This window comes from Onychostoma macrolepis, chromosome 05 (assembly GCF_012432095.1).
Source record: "Onychostoma macrolepis isolate SWU-2019 chromosome 05, ASM1243209v1, whole genome shotgun sequence".
In the NCBI taxonomy this organism is placed as follows: domain Eukaryota; kingdom Metazoa; phylum Chordata; class Actinopteri; order Cypriniformes; family Cyprinidae; genus Onychostoma; species Onychostoma macrolepis.
Window position 1 is genome coordinate 13,136,330 of NC_081159.1, and position 22,127 is coordinate 13,158,456.

The 22,127-nt window shown below is 37.2% G+C and overlaps 1 protein-coding gene across 2 annotated transcripts; it reads left to right on the top strand.

Annotated features, from left to right (window-relative positions):
* The first annotated feature begins 1,320 nt into the window (after positions 1–1,320).
* Positions 1,321–21,660, top strand: dnajb5 (DnaJ heat shock protein family (Hsp40) member B5). 2 transcript variants are annotated; one of them, XM_058777610.1, is made up of 4 exons: positions 1,321–1,350; positions 3,113–3,367; positions 5,894–6,534; positions 17,725–21,660. In XM_058777610.1, the coding sequence occupies exons 2-4, from the start codon at positions 3,157–3,159 to the stop codon at positions 17,956–17,958; spliced, it is 1,086 nt and encodes a 361-aa protein (XP_058633593.1). In that variant the 5' UTR covers positions 1,321–1,350; positions 3,113–3,156; the 3' UTR covers positions 17,959–21,660. The 2 variants fall into 2 exon arrangements, with proteins under 2 accessions (XP_058633593.1, XP_058633592.1); XM_058777609.1 differs by lacking the exon at positions 1,321–1,350 and adding an exon at positions 1,652–2,105.
* Positions 21,661–22,127: the final 467 nt, after the last annotated feature.

Sequence of the window (22,127 nt, forward strand, 5' to 3'; positions counted from 1 at the left end):
CCTCTTTCAGCCTGCTCTTCATTTCTGTTTATTTAAATATGTGAGCTAACTTTATACAAATAAGTAAGACATGAGGATTTTGTAATGACATTTCCCTTGAATAAACTAATAAATGGGATACAGCATGATGCTGGATTTAGTATGACTCATCTGCATGTTAATTATAGACCAGGTTTGTTATCCAAAAAAATCATTGTTGGGGGGAAAGTAGCCTATAGGGTTAGTTACTTAGTAAATATAACCACATATCATTTTATATGTCTGTTTACATAATAGATTAATTCAAACATATTTTACATGCATTATGTTTTACATATAGATATTGTTTTTGCTGTTCGGATATTAAAAAGACTGACTTCTTATTATATTTAACATTTAATTAACATTTATTATTTTTATAGATAATGAGCACCGATGAAAAACCACAAATTATGATTCCTTAGAAATATGTCTAATAATAAAATATTCGAATAATAGTTCATCCAAGAAAATTCTGTCATCATTTACCCTCCTGCTATTTTTTTCTTTAAATAATTAAATAATACAAACATGTATAATATCAAAATCTATGCCCAATTCATGGAGCATTGCATAACATGGATTGACTTCAGTGTAAATATCTAGTTTTAGAAACATCCAGAAACTGTAAAATAAGCAGCTAATAGATTTAAACAGTTCAAAAGGTACAGAGTGAAATCCAGTGGTGTCTTAGATGTTGACTTATGTAATAGCCTTCCTCAATAGAGTGCACACAAAGCAGGCTACATGTAGAAATTCCTTTAGACTGTGGAGTGACCTTAGAGGAGTTAGATTCCAGACATCAGTGGAGAGTTTGTCCCCTGCCGTGTTAATGTAAAGCCTGATCCAGGGCCAGACCACTGTATCGATCCCACTTCGTCCTACAGACATGACTGCCTGGGTACTGTATGAGTGAAGAGCACATCCTGGGAAATGAAGAGGGGTATAAGCAATAGAAATCACAGATACTGCATTATACATCCACTCTCTACCTTTCTCAAAATCTAAGTTTTCATTTGTCACATACACAATGTTTCTCCAACTTAAAAGCACACTCACGAACACACACGATAATGTAAAATATATTTGTCTAGTATCTGTATATAAAATATATTTGTATATGCTATGTGTATACTTACTGTAATTTTTCTTTTATTGTAAACACATGCACTTCGTTAGATATCTATAATGCACTCCCAAGTCAGTTATGATTTTGGAGGTGGAGTGATTTATACGGGGCGGGTCATATGTAAATTAGAGGCGTGGTTAACGGAATGGAGTAGAATGTCATGCAGCTCTAACCGGCAGACAGCTAAAGGATACTTTGATACGGTAAGCTCAGTTTTCAATTTTGTATACCTTAGAAAAAATAACCAACTGGAACACACGTGCATGCGATTGACAGTCTTTATGCTTTCACGTAAGATTTCACTGTGAGATTTTAAAGGCTATAGTCTGTTTTTAAAAGCGGTAGTCTCATAGGAATTTGACAACTTGAGTTGCTCACTCGAGAATTAGGCTATTATAAAAAAAAAAAACACGTCGATTTACAATTAATAGTAATGATTGATACTGAAACGATAACTTAATATATCCTAATAGCAGATCATGGACGGTAATCAGCATCAGCATCATTTTAATTTTTATGGTAATCTTTACTTTTATAAAAGTGCGTGTGTCTCAAATCCTCGCTGCCTGCTGCTTAGACAGCTCAGAAGGTTTTGAGACACAGCCGGTACTGATTTCATCTCTGCTTGCGTCTAATTTAAGGATGTCGTTTAATCGCACCCTGGTGTGCACATTCTGCAGAGAGCCTGTACCTTTACAGCTGTGTGCTGGTGCAGACGCGGATAATCCACAAATCTGTTTTATGCGAAGAATACATAAAGAGGTCAGGCTTGTCTAACTGACGTCAGTCAGATATCACTCAGTCACCAGTCGTCCGTTATTTTTTCATTGGTGGTCACCATGACATCATTATATACCGGAGAGGAATACCGGGAGACCTTAGAGGTTTTGATTTAGCGATGAGGATTTCCTGTCGGATGCGGCAAACCGGCATCATTGTTCTGCAGATATCGTAACTGGTGAGCTTTAGTGAACCTCGTCGTGTTCTTGTCGAAACAGTGTATGGTGTTGTGTGTATTTTAAACAGAGCCGCTTTCAGTCAAACGGAAAAGAGATGTACAGTAAACCTAAATGCAAGATGACATTCTTTTAAATTCATGTTTGTTTGTGTGTAAATGGAAACTGCTCTGTATAATATGCTGAACATCAAGTCTTTGTTGGTGTTCCTCGCGCGGTCTGCAGTGCCGCCCAAACGACACGCTCAGATGACCAGGATCTGTTCTCAGCTCTATCCATACCATTTCATTTCAAATACAAAGATGCTGTGCTACACTGAAATCTGTCTTGGCCACTATGAAATAATTGTAGAATATTGCGGTGTTTTATTTTTGTCTACTGCCTCTATCGTAAGAATATCGCGAGCACTTACTGATGGTAGGCACAAGTAATATTACAAGAGCAGAAGTGCTGCTGTTTTTTATAACAGCACGGCTGAAATGCCATGGGTAGAGATTATGAGTTTGATATTACTTAACAGATAAATAAATAAGGAATTAATATCAAGTAATTCACGTTTAAAACACAAATTGGCCGATTAATTTGCATATTGCTGCAAAAATAGTTCCAAAAGAAGAGGAGACGAGCGAAACGTCAAGCTTCAAAGCCTCAACGCAGAGAGAGAAACCCGGAGTGGATCACAGCACATAAGTGGAGTGGAGCGACAGAGTTCCATTGAGTTCAGAGCGTTTTGTAATAATTCGTCTGTAGATCCACTTCTTGTTTTACATTTAGCACTTTGGAGTGAGAAACCCACTCTGAGCGTTCAAGGAGCAGGAGAAACACAAACAATCAAAAATAAATTAATTAAAAAAACACACACAAACAAACAATGGCTTCCGGACTCGTTCTGCTGGATTGAAAATAATTTTTTATGTTGACATCAAAAAAAGAAAGAAAATCTATATAACCTGAATGCATTTTTATTACTTTATTGTTTACCTTGCTTGTTTTCATCGTTGTTTTGTAGAAAGTTTGGTCGTTCTGGAAGGACTCTATCTGTAAATCAAAGCCATGGGGAAGGATTACTATAAGATCCTTGGCATAACTTCAGGCTCTAATGAGGATGAAATCAAAAAGGCCTACAGAAGGATGGCCCTAAAGTTCCATCCAGACAAAAACAAGGATCCCAATGCTGAAGAGAAGTTTAAAGAGATAGCAGAGGCTTATGAGGTTCTGAGTGACCCAAAGAAGAGAGTCATCTATGACCAATACGGCGAGGATGGTAAGTATGGTTGGGTCCATGTACAGAAGAACCACTGCCAAACATCTCAGAGCCTTATCAGATTGTATGACTCATTCTTGGGCAATAATTAGATTTCTAGGAAACGATCATTTGATAATCAGTATGTTGCCAGTTCTCTGTTCATTTATGGATTTGGACACACTAAACTTTAAAGCTTTTCACACTGTGCTTAATCTTGGATTATTTTTGTTGTAAACTCTTTTTTTAAACCTGGGTAGATGAACATTTCACACATGTAATTTGAAGTGGTTTAGCAATATATAGTAGCCCGGGTTTTAGGAATATATAGTGTGAAATGTCGGATTATGAATACAGTGAGTAGTGTGAAATATGAAACACAATAACCTGGGAGTCAGTTTTCCCAGGGTTTAAAATGACCCGGGCTTAATTTCTACAATTGTGAACAGCCCTATTAAGTGTCTATCCAGTAGTTTAATGTAATTAGTGTTGTATTCATATTTACAGTCTAAAATAGTGCATAATACCCCAATATATCTTTTCTAAGAAAACAATACATGCTAATAACAACAAGACTTAATGGACCCAGGCACAGTTCTGTTTAAACCAGATAGGAGAACCCTTAAAAGGATCTTTGTCATGTCTCACGTGGCTAGACCACTGTTCTTTATACACTGTCAAAGCAGCTTTACCACCTCTGCTTTTCCTGACAATCAAAATAACTCCCTCACACTGCAGGATGATGCAGAAAAGTTCTCTGACAAATGCAAGGACTATAAACATGGCACTTTTCCAAAATAAGAAAAAAGTAGGTTGAAATAAAGAAGGATTTCAAATGTTCCCACTTATGCCAACTCCAGGCTAGATGCCAAACTAAGCATCTTTACACTAAGTACACCTGCCAATTCTGCCTTTTCTAATGTTACTCATGAATTTCACAAGGAATCCCTTCATATTTTAGAGTATTGCATCTGTTCTTTCTGTGCACTGTTGTTCCATTTTGCTTGAAAAAAGAGCCATTGGGTACAGTCAAAAGGGTGTTGCAGCAGCAAGCTCATTTGGCTGTATTACCTCAGATTCACACTACAACAGTATTATGTTTTTAATTTTGTATTATAATATATAGGCCTATGAATCTGTTATTCCCAAATGACCCACTTTAATAACCATCCCCTCATTAGTTGTTTTGGCCTGAGGAGTTCATTGAAGTTGCAAAGAATGAGGTGGAAACATGTTTTATAAGGTGTCCGCATTAAGTAGGCAGACTGAAGAGTTGAAGATGTGAAGTTGGAAGATGAGTCAGCTTGTGTCCTGATCGTTAGAAGGAGTGCATTTGTTACAAGCCATCAATCACCCACTATAACGCATGGGTGTTAATGGTTTTTCAACAGAAGTGAAATGCACAAAATAAATGATTGTTTGATCCTAATTGACCTGCTCTTTCTGTACTTCTATTTTTGTGAATAAGATAGTTTTGTAGTGAACCTCAAAACACAGTTCAGACACCAGAGCTTAAAGAGCACTGACACAGCATCATCACTTGCCCAGGATTTGTGCATGTTCTTGCCAAAATATTTTTTTCAGAACCAGGTCACCAAGAGAAGCCAGCTAAGAGACAATAATAGAAATGAAGTAGCCTGCTTGTTCAAAATCGTATTTCTGTTCTTTGTCCAGAGATCTGCATTTGTAACCAAACTGAGCGGGGGTGGAGAAAAGAAACAGAGAAAGACTTGGCAGGTCTTCTGTTGAGCTTTACACCTCAAAATGGTGATGTGTGAGCAGTTGCAGACTAAATCAAATGCTATTCCATGCTACGTCATGCTGTAGGCTAGCACTTGATAATTATCCAGCAGGAGTTTAGAATAAACATCTCAGTTTCCAATTCGTAGGTCTGTTATAATAATTCAAAAGTTGCAGTCAGACCATTTCAGTGGTTTTCTGTTTTCACTAAACAAATAGAAATAGCTGTCATAGAGGTGTTAAACATTTTGGCTGTTTATAATACAATGAAGTAGGCTGTCATCTTAGTAGTGTAGTGTTGGCATCCATTGGTATAGGTTAACAGGTCCAACTAGGCTGTGTCAATGTACATGCTTCTTTTGGGAAAAAATGTCATTATATATTGAGGAATCTACACTTATACAGTCTTGAATTCCTAAAATATTGTATGCAGTAGGCCATAGTAGTTAGAAGTCATCCTAATTTAGTTTACATTTTCATAGAAAGTGGCTTAGGTTTTATCAGTGTCATGCAGAATTTACTTTTCAAGGTAACCGCAGTCCTAAATCCACTTTTCTCGCACAGCTGTGGCAGACTTACTAAGTCGGCGATGCCCTTAATATGGCTCCGTCAATCCTTGGTGTACTTATAAGATGACATAAAGTTAAACTTTTTTAAAGACTTGGATATCATTACTGGAAGCTAGAGTGTTTGCTAACCTGAAACTGTCACAGAAGATGCTCACCTGTGGAATTAAGCAGAACTTAAAATAACTTTGTAAATACAGAAAACCCTGATGCATTATTCCTCATGTGTATTTCCATCCAGGTTTGAAAACAGGTGGCACAGGCTCATCTAGTGGACAAGGGACTACATATCACTACACCTTCCATGGGGATCCACATGCCACCTTTGCTTCTTTCTTTGGAGGCTCCAACCCCTTCGATATATTCTTTGGCTCTGGACGCCAACGGGGAACCACCAATGGCACTAATGACCATGGTGGCGATCATGACATGGACATTGACATGGATGGAGATGATGATCCTTTCAGTTCCTTTAGCCACTTTGGCTTCAATGGTATCAACGGTTTTCATCACGGTGGAGGTCGAAGACATCGTAATGAGCCCCTTCATGGTGGCCGGAGGAAAGTACAGGACCCTCCAGTGGTACATGAGCTTAAAGTGTCTCTAGAGGAGATCTTCCATGGATGTACCAAGCGGATGCGAATCACTCGCCGAAGACTGAACCCAGATGGAAGGACAATGAGGACAGAGGACAAGATCCTTAACATTGTCATCAAGAGAGGCTGGAAAGAAGGGACCAAGATCACCTTCCCCAAAGAGGGTGATGAGACACCTGAGAACATTCCTGCTGATATTGCGTTTGTGCTCAAAGACAAAGGGCACCCACTCTTCAAAAGAGATGGATCCAACATCATTTACACAGCCAAGATTGGTCTTAAGGAGGTACGTGTTCTTCATCATTCAGTTTTTTAGGTTTCAGAATCAGAATCAGAATGAGCTTTATTGCCAGGTATATTTACACATACAAGGAATTTGTTTTATTGACAGAAGCTCCAGAGTGCAACAAAACGACAGTGGCAAGACAAGACACAGATAATAAAAACAAAAATATACAAATATACAAAATAGACAATGTGCAAAATAGCAAAAACACAATATACAAAATAGACTATTTAGTATGTACAGGTATGTTAGGTGCAAATTTGAAATGTAAATAAGTATATGTGACCCTGGACCACAAAACCAGTCTTAAGTCGCTGGGGTATATTTGTAGCGATAGCCAAAAATACATTGTATGGGTCAAAATTATAAATTTTTCTTTTATGCCAAAAATCATTAGAATATTAAGTAAAGATCATGTTCCATGAAGATATTTAGTACATTTCTTACCGTAAATATATCAAAACTTCATTTTTGATTAGTAATATGCATTGCTAAGAACTTCATTTGGACAACTTTAAAGGCGATTTTCTCAATATCGCACCCTCAGATTCCAGATATTCAAATAGTTGTATCTTGGCCAAATATTGTCAGATCCTAACAAACCATACATCAATGGAAATCGTATTTATTCAGCTTTTAGATGATGTATAAATATCAATTTCGAAAAATTGACACTTAAGACTGGTTTTGTGGTCCAGGGTCACATATGTGTTAAATAAATAAATGTATAATAGTGTTGTGTGTTCATGAGATGGATTGCCTGAGGTAAGAAACTGTTCCTGTGTCTGGTCGTTCTGGTGCTCAGAGCTCTGTAGCGTCAACCAGATGGCAACAGTTCAAAGAGGGAGTGTGCTGGATGTGAGGGGTCCAGAGTGATTTTGCCAGCCCTTTTGCTCACTCTGGATAAGTGCAGTTCCTGGAGAGTGGGGAGGGTTTTACCAGTGATTCGCTCAGTAGTCCAACGTAGTCTTCTGAGGTCAGATTTGGTAGCTGAGCTGAACCGGACAGTTAAGTGCAGAGGACGGATTCAATGATGGCAGAGTAGAACTGTTTCAGCAGCTCCTGTGGCAGCTTGAATTTCCTCAGCTGGTGAAGGAAGTACAGCCTCTGCTGGGCCTTTTTAACAATGGAGTCAATGTGAGTGTCTCCACTGTCGTTACAGTGCTGTTCATGATAGTGAGTGGGGGGAGAGCAGGGGGTTTCTCCTGAAGTCCACTACCATCTCCACTGTTTTGAGCGTGCTTAGCTCCAGGTTGTTAAGACTTCACCAGTCATGTTTTCACCATGTATTTTCACCCACAATTGGTTATTGGCCAGAAATAGGCCAATAGTCAGGTTTTTGCACCTGTGTGTTTTGCCCACTCTTTCTTGACATTCCCTGACTGGCCATCAAAGCAGACTGGGTTGTTTTATCAGTTGGTTTCTGTAGCCCAAGAATAGACAGACCTAGACCTAGATTAGACAGGTTTACTGCAGTCTCAACACCAGACCACCCTTTGGCCTTTGTGCCCTCATTTACATGGACTTACAGAGTAAATTAATGGGCTTCATTTGGTATCAACCCCACCGAGTCCAAAATAGGTGCTGACCTTGTTAACCTGCACAGCTGCTAAGTTTGGCTGCATTATTCTCCCCATGCAAACCATTGTTGATTTTATTGTCCTGCATTATCTATCTACAATTTCATTATGAAACATTATTTCATAACATTATAATGTGTATATATGGGTAAATATACCTGAACATGCCCAGTGTTAATCTACCATAGCTATAGGACTTGACAGGACACATCTTGCCTGGTGACTGTAGAGTCCCTCCATGGCTCAACGTCATTGCTGATTTACTCTCTCTCCCACTTCAGTGTGAGAGCACAGGAATGTCATGGTGCGGTGTCATACGCCAAAGCAGAGTCCTCGCTTTGAAAAAGCGAGTTGAACTTGCCTAGTAGAGTTGAACTACGCAGATAAAATTGTCATGTGACTGAACCAAGTGTGTTCTTTCAGGCTGCACATGGAATGTTAATTTGTCTGAAATTAGAAAACTTTTACTGATAATATAATTTGCTGGTTTGTACACAATAAACAAGCAGCTGAAAAACATAATTGTAATCGAAAAGTTAGATTTCAATACATTTGTGAACTGTATTTCTGTTGTATCATGGCATAGTATTTTTCATTATAAAAGTTTAGGGGTTTATGGCAGCTCTTAGTGTCACTGCTGCAGTGCTGGCCTGAGGGGATTCAGTAAAGCGCAGAAAATTCTTCATGAAGTCATCAAACACTGAAACATGTTGCATTTTTAAATCAAACCAATCATTTCAATATATAATTGATGTTGCCTAGATGTAATGGGATTTTCATGGGCTGACGCACTGAGGATAATAACTACAGTCTACAGTAACTGCATATATTTCTGTTTGTCTAGTGACCTAGAAAACCACTGTCAATTAATACTTTATAGTGACAGAGATCAGCAGAAATAGCCTTAATGTCAGTCTTGACTGACCATGATGTGTTTCAGAGCACCACTGTGATTAACAGTGAAAACATATTCTTGTCTTTCTGTTAACTTTACTTTTGACAACTTTTACCTTTGCAGCCCAGCCAGAGCAGGCAGCTGTCAGCTGTTTTAAACAATGTGTCCGTAAGATTCCCAGCTCTACAGTAAAAACAGCGTTTTGGCCTTTTTAATATGTCAAACATGGATTTAAATATCTAAAAAACATCTTCGGTGCCTATTTTACCTGTCTGCTAACCGTTTCTGAGATGTTTTCAGGTCAGTGATTTACTTTTAAAGGTCTCACTCATTAGATGCCCAGAATGAAACCTGATAAGTAGCAGTGAACATCACAAACTGTTTTGCCATCTGGTACCATCTCATGCATACTGATGGCAACTTGCCCCACAAATTTTCATCTGCCTGTTTATTGTAGACACATTCAGAGGACAGATTTAGCATGGATCTAGACTGTTCTCAGGGGCACATTGTCTTCATTTCAGTATCACTTTTCATTTAGAGATGCTCTTAGTGGAACACCAAAGCATTGCTTTAATTAAAGCTCAGAGTTTCTTTAATTGCCTGCTGGTAAAGACCATGGCTTTGTACAAGAGCGAGGCAGCTATAAGGTCCTTGTCTGCTAGTAATTTCCATACCCATTCACCTAGTAATTACTCATCAGCAGTACTAAAGAGCCCTAGCTGTGGTGCTGAGGAAACACGGGGCCACACGATGCTATTGTATGATAATGCTGGATTATTCAAGACAGCTCTGAATGTGATCTTGCATCAGTAAAGTTAATTTGTTAATGTGATCACAGTGTCTTAAAGATGCATTAAGTAGTTCTTTAACGTTACCATCACTTCCTCATAAGTACCAATAGCACAATGGTGGTAGAAGCTGCACTGCCATCTATCAGCGTGGATCAGTATGATCATTTCTGAGTTTTATGTAAATTACACGGATACTAGTTTTAGAGAGCAACCTACATAATAGTCAATTTCACTAACTGACTTGCAATTTAGGCATCATTACTCATTACTACATCATTACTTCTTTGTAATCAAATCTTTCCACCTTGTTTATGAGCATTTCGTCATCTTTGGTCATACAGGTACTGATTCCCCCGTTGTCTCTGCTGGTAAAACATGAAAATAACATGTAAATAATAAGCTGGTAAAACATGATAAATTGCTTTTCCCATCGCTAAACTACACTACTGATGTATCTATAGTGGTGGCAGCCATTGAGTATGCCAGTGCAGGGATTCACTCCATTTATTGAAACACAGCAGGTCACGTCATTTCAACATGGTGAAATACATTGACAAGTGACCTGCACCATAGGCTAATTTAAAAAATTTATAGAACACTATTGAGTACAGTTCAATTATTCAAATGACTCTTCATAAAAACACTATTTATTTGTACTGTATACAGCATTGTAAGCACCATTTTAGCACCAAACTACTGAATGCAGCTTTAATATGTGTGAACACATGACATACACTGTGCTGAGCAGAGTTTGTCAAAATACAGTTGTCAGTCCTATGAAATCTTAAATACAGCTCTGTTCATACATATTTTGATTATGAAAGCATGACAACAAAATTGCAACAAATTACGAGTATAGTTGCAGTCGACTATCTACTATCTACTACACTTATTGCATGATATGCTTGCCTAATGGGTTTATAAATGTATGTGGACCAGCTGTGACCTAGCTGTGGACCAGAATTTATTTGATTTTCAATCTCCTTTAACAAGACTGTGTTTAGCAGCAGTCTTAGTTTAATTCTGCAGTAGTTCTGACATAAAGTTTGGTTGTTTAATTCTAGTTGCTGTTTGGGAAACATCATCATTAGCCGAGTTGAGGAGATGCCTGGCAACTTGTCATGGTCAACTGTTTTGTGAGAGTATCAGCTACTCCCTTCTTTCCATGAATCCCACGGCTCCCATCCCCCCAGCCCACACTGCTGCTGTCTGTAGGAAGGAGCTGATGTCATTGCGAACACATTTTCTCATCCCTTGAGGCAGCTGCTAAGCAGAGCTGTCTGGCAATATTTGTTCTTGGTATTCACAGAAAGTTCATGAAAAGCTTTTCCAGCATAAGCTCACATGCAATAACTGCAGGCTCTTCACTGCACACAGCTAAGCTTTAATCTTTAAGTCTTGAATTCAGCCATTTCATGTTTAATATCCTTATACTTAAAGGAATAGTTTCCCCCAAAAATGAAAATTTTCATCATTTACTCCCCCTGAAGTTGTTACAAACCTGTAGGATTGTCTTTTTTCTGTTGAACATAAATTAAGATATTTTAAAGAATGTGAGTAACCAAACTGGTCCGCATGTTCTGATGGTTCAGATGCCCACATGGTCACAGACTTCCATTGAAGAAAAAAAATACTATGGTAGTCAATAGGGACCAGAAACTGTTTGGTTACCCACATTCTTCAAAATATCTTCTTTTAGGTTCAGCAAGAAAAAAAAATTCATACCAGTCTGGAACAACTGAAGGAGGGATAAATTAAGCTCTATAGGAAGATAAAAATGAACAAAATCATATGATGTTCCAGAAGTGAATATAGAAGAATCTTGTTCATCTAATCCTGTCAGTTACAAACTCAGAACACTTATGTAAGAGCTCAATCTGAGGTCACAGGAAAAAGATAGTGGAGTTTGGCCACTTGGTGGCGCTATAAGAGGGAAAAAACATAAAAATGGCTAACTGTGCAGCCGTTTGCCCTATCAACATGAAAATTGGTCTTGGTCCAAAGTCCCACAAGTGTCTACAAGGACATTTGCGTATCTCAAAAATCATGGCCGCCATTGGCTGACAAAGTTTGAGCACCTGCGGTGGCCGATCGAAACGGAACTCGGTGGGCCTGTTCAACTCACGGCCCCAAAGGTCTGAGAGAAATTTGAAAGAAATCGGCCACTGAGGGGGCGATATCACATTTTTCAAGTGCGTAAACGATTGTACAGGTGCTGGTCATATAATTAGAATATCATCAAAAAGTTGATTTATTTCACTAATTCCATTCAAAATGTGAAACTTGTATATTATATTCATTCATTACACACAGACTGATATATTTCAAATGTTTATTTCTTTTAATTTTGATGATTATAACTGACAACTAAGGAAAATCCCAAATTCAGTATCTCAGAAAATTAGAATATTACATAAGACCAATACAAAGAAAGGATTTTTAGAAATCTTGGCCAACTGAAAAGTATATGAAAATGAAAAGTATGAGCATGTACAGCACTCAATACTTAGTTGGGGCTCCTTTTGCCTGAATTACTGCAGCAATGCGGCGTGGCATGGAGTCGATTAGTCTGTGGCACTGCTCAGGTGTTATGAGAGCCCAGGTTGCTCTGATAGTGGCCTTCAGCTCATCTGCATTGTTGGGTCTGGTGTCTCTCATCTTCCTCTTGACAATACCCCATAGATTCTCTATGGCGTTCAGGTCAGGCGAGTTTGCTGGCCAATCAAGCACAGTAACACTATGGTCATTGAACCAGCTTTTGGTACCTTTGGCAGTGTGGGCAGGTGCCAAATCCTGCTGGAAAATGAAATCAGCATCTCCATAAAGCTTGTCAGCAGAAGGAAGCATGAAGTGCTCTAAAATTTCCTGGTAGATGGCTGCGTTGACTGTGGACATCAGAAAACACAGTGGACCAACACCAGCAGATGACATGGCAGCCCAAATCATCACTGTGGAAACTTCACACTGGACTTCAAGCAACATGGATTCTGTGCCTCTCCACTCTTCCTTCAGACTCTGGGACCTTGATTTCCAAATGAAATGTAAAATTTACTTTCATCTGAAAAGAGGACTTTGGACCACTGAGCAACAGTCCAGTTCTTTTTCTCCACAGCCCAGTTAAGATGCTTCTGGCGTTGTCTCTGGTTCAGAAGTGGCTTGGTAGCCCTTTTCCTGAAGGCGTCTGGCGTGGTGACTCTTGATGCACTGACTCCAGCTTCAGTTCTCTCCTTGTGAAGCTCTCCCAAGTGTTTGAATCGGCTTTGCTTGACTGTATTCTCAAGCTTGCAGTCATCCCTGTTGCTTGTGCACCTTTTCCTACCCAAATTCTTCCCTCCAGTCAACTTTGCATTTAATATGCTTTGATACAGCACTCTGTAAACAGCCACACCTTTCAGTAATGACCTTCTGTGACTTACCCTCTTTGTGGAGGGTGTCAATGTTCGTCTTCTGGATCATTGCCAAGTCAGCAGTCTTCCCCATTATTGTGGCTTCAAAGAACAAGAGATACCCAGAATTTATACTGTAGGGATGGTCATTTATTCAAACTCAAATGTAAATATTCTAATATTTTGAGATACTGATTTTTGACTTTCATGAGCTGTAAGCTCTAAACATCAAAATTAAAAGAAATAAACATTTGAAATTTATCAGTCTGTGTGTAATGAATGAATATAATATACAAGTTTCACTTTTTGAATGGAATTAGTGAAATAAATCAACTTTTTGATGATATTCTAATTATATGACCAGCACCTGTACATTGCACATTTTTTCGCACATATGCATGATATTCGTATCTTGCGATAGAACTCCTCATTCTGGACAACTTTGCCTCTACAACCACTGCTATCAATCGAATCATTTGTTAAATGATTGAGATGATGTATAAAACCTACTTTTGTGAACTAGTCCTAAGTTTTTTGCTCAATCTGGAAAAAACACTGCAGTACGATTCTCTGGACTCTCTAGGCCAATAATTATCAAAAAATGTAGAAATTTGCCCTTTGGGAATCTATAACAGGGTCGTTTAGAAAAGGGGCATGTCCAAATTTACCCAAAATCCTATAAAGCATAAAGGAAATCTCAAAACTTCACGAAACCTGCTGAGCACATGCAACAGGTGATTCTAAACAAGCATGTGAAGTTTTAAGGGGATCAGACCACAGTTGGTGCTATAACAGTCATAAACGTTAAAAAACATCATATTTCTATGGTAAATTACCTGGATTTGCCAAAAAATTGCTTTTTTTTTAAATCAGTGATTTACGTTGGTACAGCCTTTGCTAAATAATGTCTCTTTCCTTAGATGCTTATATGCCTTAAGCGCTTGAACCCCGGTAATCGCTGCTTGCAGCTATATTTTTATTTAGTTATCAGATGGTCCAGGGGGATCTTAGAGCTTGAGCCTTTCTATAATGAAAAGTGCGACAAATCTGTTAACCTTATCGTACTGTAGGGTTATGTGAACCAGTGAAGACATATATTCTATTTTTTGGCATTAACTTTCAGAAACTCAGAGTATGCCTCTCACTAGTGTCTAAAAATAATATCACAAATTTCTTTATCTAGAGTTGCTTCAGCTTCCATGTGATTTACGTTTATTCATTTAGCTGATGATTTTATCCAAAGCGACCTACAAATGAGGACATTACTATGGTGTTATTATGGTTTGCTTATTTTGACAATTTGAAAGTATTCCGTCTGTTGAAGTAATATAATTTTAGTTCCATTTCAACGTCTGATTTGATCGCAATTTATTTCCTCAGCTGATTTTTCAGTTGCTTCGTTAGCCCTGTGAAATGAGAGCAGTGGCCAAAATTAGCTTTCTGTGCACTCAGCTACCCCTTCTGTAGTATAACACACACACACAAACACACGCACACACACACACTTGGACATCCCCACATGCTTGCCCACATTTACACAATCCAAGTCCAAACTTCACAGCTCTTGCTTGAAGTTTTTAATCAAATGTGAATTGAAATATAATTAATATAATTGTTTACATATTTTTTCTATTTTTACTCTATACATGAATAATCATAAAGCTATTTTAACTTTATGTACACTGGAGGTCAAAAGTTTGGAATAATTAAGATTTTTTATGTTTTTGAAAAAGTTTCTTATGCTCACCATACTGTATTTTAATCAAAAATAGAAACAATGCTGTTTAATTTTTTTGTGTGGAAATCATGTTACACTACCATTCAACAGTTTGAAGTAAAAAAAAGAAGAAAAAAAAGAAAATAAATTAATACTTTTATTAAGCAACGATGCATTATATGGATCAAAAATGACAGTAAAGACATTTATAATGATAGATTCTTATAAATAAATAAAAAGATTCTTATTTTCTTCTTTTGATTGTTCTTCTTTTGAACTTTGTATTTATTAAAAATAATCCTTAATATATATATACAGGTGCATCTCAATAAATTAGAATGTCGTGAAAAAGTTCATTTTTTCTTGTAAGTTGTTTCAAAAAGTGAAACTTTCATATATTTTAGATTCATTGCATGTACAGTAAAACATTTCAAAAGTTTTTTTGTTTTAATTTTGATGATTAGAGCTTACAGCTCATGAAAGTCAAAAATTTGTATCTCAAAATATTAGAATATTTACATTTGAGTTTCAATTAATGACCATCCCTACAGTATAAATTCTGGGTATCTCTTGTTCTTTGAAACCACAATAATGGGGAAGACTGCTGACTTGGCAATGATCCAGAAGACGAACATTGACGCCCTCCACAAAGAGTGTAAGTCACAGAAGGTCATTACTGAGACACCGGTGTGGCTGTTTACAGAGTGCACATATTAAATGCAAAGTTGACTGGAAGGAAGAATTTGGGTAGGAAAAGGTGCACAAGCAACAGGGATGACTGCAAGCTTGAGAATACTGTCAAGCAAAGCTGATTGAAACACTTGTGAGAGCTTCACAAGGAGTGAACTGAAGCTGGAGTCAGTGCATCAAGAGTCACCACGCTCAGACGTCTTCAGGAAAAGGGCTACCAAGCCACTCCTGAACCACAGACAACGTCAGAAGCGTCTTACCTGGGCTGTGGAGAAAAAGAACTGGACTGTTGCTCAGTGGTCCAAAGTCCTCTTTTCAGATGAAAGTAAATTTTGCATTTCATTTGGAAATCAAGGTCCCAGAGTCTGGAGGAAGAGTGGAGAGGCACAGAATCCATGTTGCTTGAAGTCCAGTGTGAAGTTTCCACAGTCTGTGATGATTTGGGCTGCCATGTCATCTGCTGGTGTTGGTCCACTGTGTTTGTGAAGTCCACAGTCAACGCAGCCATCTACCAGGAAATTTTAGAGCACTTCATGCTTCCTTCTGCAGACAAGCTTTATGGAGATGCTGATTTCATTTTCCAGCAGGACTTGGCACCTGCCCACACTGCCAAAGGTACCAAAAGCTGATTCAATGACCATAGTGTTACTGTGCTTGATTGGCCAGCAAACTCGCCTGACCTGAACCCCACAGAGAATCTATGGGGTATTGTCAAGAGGAAGATGAGAAACACCAGACCCAACAATGCAGATGAGCTGAAGGAGTAAGGACCAAGTATTGCGTACATATATAGTAAATGAACATACTTTCCAGAAGGACAACAATTCACTAAAAATGTTTTTTTATTGGTCTTATGAAGTATTCTAATTTGTTGAGATAGTGAATTGGTGGGTTTTTGTTAAATGTGAGCCAAAATCATCACAATTAAAAGAACCAAAGACTTAAACTACTTCAGTCTGTGTGCATTGAATTTATTTAATACACGAGTTTCACAATTTGAGTTGAATTACTGAAATAAATGAACTTTTCCACGACATTCTAATTTATTGAGATGCACCTGTATATATATATATATATATATAATTTTATATATTTTTTGAGCACCAGATTAACATATTAGAATGAGTTATTTTAAATTGTATTAATATTTCAGTATTGCTTTTTTATTTTTTTATTTATTTTTTTATAACTGTATTTTACATCAAATAATAATCCTTTATACAGTGTGTCATTTTAGTTTTTCTTATCAGTTATGAACATTGGAGATTTACTATATTCAACTTCTTTATGTTAATGTTTATTGCATTACTTTAATGTCATGTTTGTTACCATGATGGTGTTTTGTATTCATTTATACCATGGTTTGTCTGAATACTGGATTCTGATTGGCTGGCAGGCGTTGATTAAATTCGTTGAACTGCACAGGTAGTTCCAGGTCAGTTTAATCACGTTCTATATTAATGCGCTTCCTATAAACATGGGTAACCATAGTAACATACAGTTACAGTTAAATAGTAATACAGATGAAAATAACCGTCATTTTTATCGTTCCGGTCAAATATTGCAGCGCAAATATTATTAACATCTTTAATATGTGAATGCTGGCAAATGACCATGGCATAAACAGGATAATCAACGGCTAGCTGTGCATTAAACGATTTGAATGCACTTCGCGGAGGCAAAGAAAAGCTACTTATGATGAATTTTGATGTATAATGTGGCTTTCTCTTTAACATCAGTGTTTTAAACCTGGTTTTGCGGGCAGTATGTTATAAAGTTTTTTTTTAAAAACGATTTTGGAAATTTTAACAGTATTTGAGTTAATGTTTTTTTTTTTTATCTGTAAAACTTAAAATATTGCTATGTATTTTCTACAGTAAAGTTCTGGCAACCACAATTGCCAGTTTTTATCATAAATTTCACCTATTTTTTTAGACAGTGTACTATATACACACACATATATACTTACTATTTCATATGAATATATACTGTACATGTGCTCCCTGTGCCTGTAACATCATAGAGGCATCTTACACTAGGTCTCTATGTCGCCATGTAGAGTTTGTGCTTAAGTGTTGAAATACCATCAACTGCTCTCACACTGACTTCACTTTGCTTTTTTTGATAGGCATTGTGTGGCTGTACAGTGAATATTCCCACCATTGACAACCGAGCAATCACATTGCCCTGCAACGATATCATCAAACCAGGCACAATCAAGAGACTGCGTGGAGAAGGCCTACCTTTCCCAAAAAATCCATCTCAACGCGGGGATTTGATAGTGGAGTTCCAGGTGCGCTTCCCAGACAGAATACCACCCCAGTCCAGAGAGATCATCAAACAGCACCTACCACAGTCTTAGAGGAAGTTCAGTGGATTCACTGAATGGTTACATTTTTCAAACACACCGTTTTCCCCCAAAAAACAGACGCTGAATTCGAAGAGGGACAAATATGTCGTAAGGACCAGAGGCTCATTTGATATTTTGTTACAGTTTTACCTAATTTATTATCACTTTCTCTGAACATGTGGAACGCTGATTTTTTTGGGATTTTGAAGTCGTTTGTGTTTATGCCGAGGCTCATGACTTTCAACCAGGATTTTATTTTTAGGAATATTTTTTTTATTATTTTCCCTTAGTTTTTATTCTCTTCTATCAACATGTTGAAGGCAAACACTTACAAGAAAGACAGAATGACTGATTTGTTGGATGGAAGGTTAATATTTTTGGTGCAATGATGGATAAGAGGATAATCCAACAACAGCTGACTATTTATTCTGGATTTGAATCTGTGTTATTTTGTTGCAAATTAAATTTCCTTCCCTTGTAATAATCAATAATATCATTTTAAATGAAGTGGTCTATGTAAGACCACTGCAGTGTTGGAGACTTCCGGATTTTTAGGATTTTTGAGCACCAGCAGAGCCATTTGGTAACTATTTGATATATTTCCATTCCCTCACGCATCTCAACACTCTACAGGTGCTTTCTGGTAGTTCTTGAAGTATCAGGTACTGGCATTTATGGTGGTGTGATTACAGAAATGTTGAGTGCCTTAATGTGGCTCAAACCAGCTATTTTAGTGTCATTAGCGAAGCCCTTAGGCTATTGTTGAAATACTCTAAACAGATTAATTTGTCATTTGTGTACCCAAAAGCAATGTATGGCAGTAACCATCATTACAGGGATAGTCTACCCAAAAAGGCTAAATTGGAAGGAAGAATGTAGTCATCTTCATGATGCTCTTAACATATAATGTTATATTGTTTCTGTGGTACACATGAGTTAGCTAGCAGAATGTCTAGGCTGTTTTTCCTAACAATGAAAAGTAGATGATGACTTTGACTGTGAAGCTAAAAAAGCTTAAATATACTATATTCTAAAGCACGGTTTTTAAACAATAAAAACATCACCATAGGCAATATCTTATATAGCCAAGTTATATTATAGGTTAAATATTTGACACATCACATGGATCATACAAAACAAAAATCTTTGACCTAGACTGTCTATTAAATATGTACACAACATTTTATGACTTGGTCTGGCAAATCGTCCTTGCTGACAGTTCTTCATTATTTTATTAACCGAGAGAAGGAAAGTTTTGGTGAATAATAAATTCTGGTCTGTTCTAGTGTCAGGTTGTTCTGTCAAAGTTTGTCAGCTGTAATCAAACATCACTTTCATTGTATGAAAATGAACAGCGTAAATAAGACATTTTGTATTACATGCAAAAATAATATCATTTGAGCAATATGTGGGCAACATAATTTTTAAAAAATGATTGAGGAGGGATAGCTATTGGAAAATGCTCGTTCATTTACTTAACTATACACCACCACACACATTAAAAGAAACCCAAACATCCTCCGAAGTGCAGCATGACAGTCTCAGTTTCAGTAAGTTGAAAAGCCCATTTTTAATCCAATATGAAAAAATGAAAGCGAATAGAAAGATGAAAGTGAGAAAGTGTTAAAAGTTAGTTTTTTTTTTAATATACAGGTCTTCATTGATCAGTAAGCACAGCTATAGCTTTTTTATGAAGTTATGAGGGAATTGTTTTTTGAACAGCTTTTTACTACATCAGTTTCAGTATACTGTATTTCACACTTTTAATGTGTGCAATGTGAAATAATTTGCAATAGTTCTCTGTACTTTAGTTTAGATTTATATAAAGTGCAAAGCCTCCCTTTCAATTGATTTGTGATGTACCATCTTTCTACAGTAACAGCAGCATTTGAGAAACCGTATTTTCTATATAACCAACAATTTTCATATTTCCAAGGATCCTTCCAGGATATCTCTTATACAATTGTAACTATGTCATTTAATAATTGCTGTATTAGGTGATAAAATGAAAGTACGGAGGAACATAACCTTTTTAATGACTAGTGTCATGGTGTTTTATTATGTGCTGGTCTATGTTTGCATTGTTGTACCATTGTACTCAACAGACTTTTGGACATCCAGCCACTTCTGTTTTGAATTTGAATGTCAAATTTGAAATGTCTCATGTTTAGTACTTCTGTCCTCATGTATGAGACAGTATTAAATGCAGCTCCCTGCACCCAATGGGAGGATAAATCAATGCAGAATGCAAGCGCTGTGTTCGTTTCCTGTGATTCAGAGAGAATCGGGTCTTGAAGAGTGTGTGTGAAGTATTATTGAACTCTGTCATTTTCAGTACACTTACAGTATACATTTTTGGTGCTTTATGAATCATTTATGAGAACATGAAATAAACCAATAGTCTTGACTGAAAAGAAAATAATAAGGATCACTTTGTTTCAGACTGAATGAAATGTACAGTAGACAGTAGACTGGCAGCTGTCCAAATGAGATGACAACACTGGGCAAGGTAACCAAGGTAACCAAAATTTAAATCAGAATATTGACTCCACATGACCGCAAAGATCCATACTGGAGTTTTAAATTATATTTCAAGTAAATGTATAATCTTTGGGGTGAAACATTTGCTTTTATCTATTTAAAGTATATTATGTAAAGTCTACGTGACATGAATGGAGAACACTTTCATTATGCGGATAAGTCTGACAAATGGCTCATGCCACATCACTTGACTCGTCGCTCCTCTGAAATTAACTGGTGAATCAGACCTTTCTCAGTAACCAGGAGCATTTGACTCAGGCAACTTCCCTTAAGTCATACAAAAAGCATTATCTCACAAGTTAAATTAACTAAAGGTGTTAATTCAATTATTTCTTTATGAAGTGCAATGCCCCGTTGATGGTTGTACTTCTGACGAAGTATAAAATCTCTTAGAGATCATAAAAATAACAAAAATTTCATGGTTCACTGCATGTCTTGATGGGTCTGATTATCCTGTGTCACATAGACATGACAGCTCCATTAACTGCACTGCATTCCTCTAATGGATCTGCCACTGACTGTATGATTTGAGAAATTAGCACTGACGTTCCACTCGGTTCTCTCTGGAGTTCATACTGTGCACGCAAATGAGCTGACCAGGGATTGACCCTAGGACATTTTGGATCATATAGGCCCGTATAGGACACATCAACCTCACACACTAGAAGCATTTGAAAATCAGACAAAAAGACAAAGTTACAAGACTGTGTACTCAACAGCTTTAACAAGGGAAGTAACTACAATCCCAAAAAGCTCTGTAAATATTGAGCATGAGTATTTAAATAAATTGAAATAATAAAAGGTATCATGAACAGCCTTTGTTTTTTTACTTTGTACTGTTCTCTGAGGTCCACTTGTGCTATCAAGGTTTTTACATCAAAACACAATAATTTAGAATTAATAAGCTATTTTCTATCCTGTTTTGACCCCCCTCATCAGAACGGTCTGTTTGAATAGCTGTGGCAGATTGTAGATTCGGAAATGTAAATGCCGACTGGTGTGATTGGCTAACAGTTGTGTATGTTTGACAGTCTACATCCTTCACAGATGGACGCTGCTGTGATTTAGGTTAAAACGCATAATGCTCAGTACATATCAAACAATCTGCAATAACAGACAAAGCAATAGTAATCACGTAATAAAAACAGTTACTCACACTTGTGTGGTGCGGATCCAATTGGATCCAATATATATATGGCACACCATCGTATAGTCGTTTCAGTCTTTCTGAAAATCCTGTATCGAATTGTGCCTTGTTTGTAAATGAATCTACAGTAAAATGAAGTGTAAGGACCAAGTACTTACTGACTTTATTAAAAATAAAGTTCATCTAATAAAGTTTATCGGTTGGTTTCTGTGTAGACCTCTGTTTGCCTCTCTGGTTATTTACACTACATGAGTGAATTGGTGGGTCGGGGCTAAACAGGCAGTGATGTAGAAGCAGGCGTTGATCATCTTCTGCGGAGACGGTGTTTAGCCACACTATTACATCATAAAGGCGCACATTCCACAACCTGTCATTTTGACAGATTGGCTTCAATATAAGCTGTTTTTAGACTAACGAGAAAGTTTTGATTTCTGAAACTTACAGAATGTTTTTTATAGCATTGTGACCTCTTATCTAGGAAAGGAAAGGACGT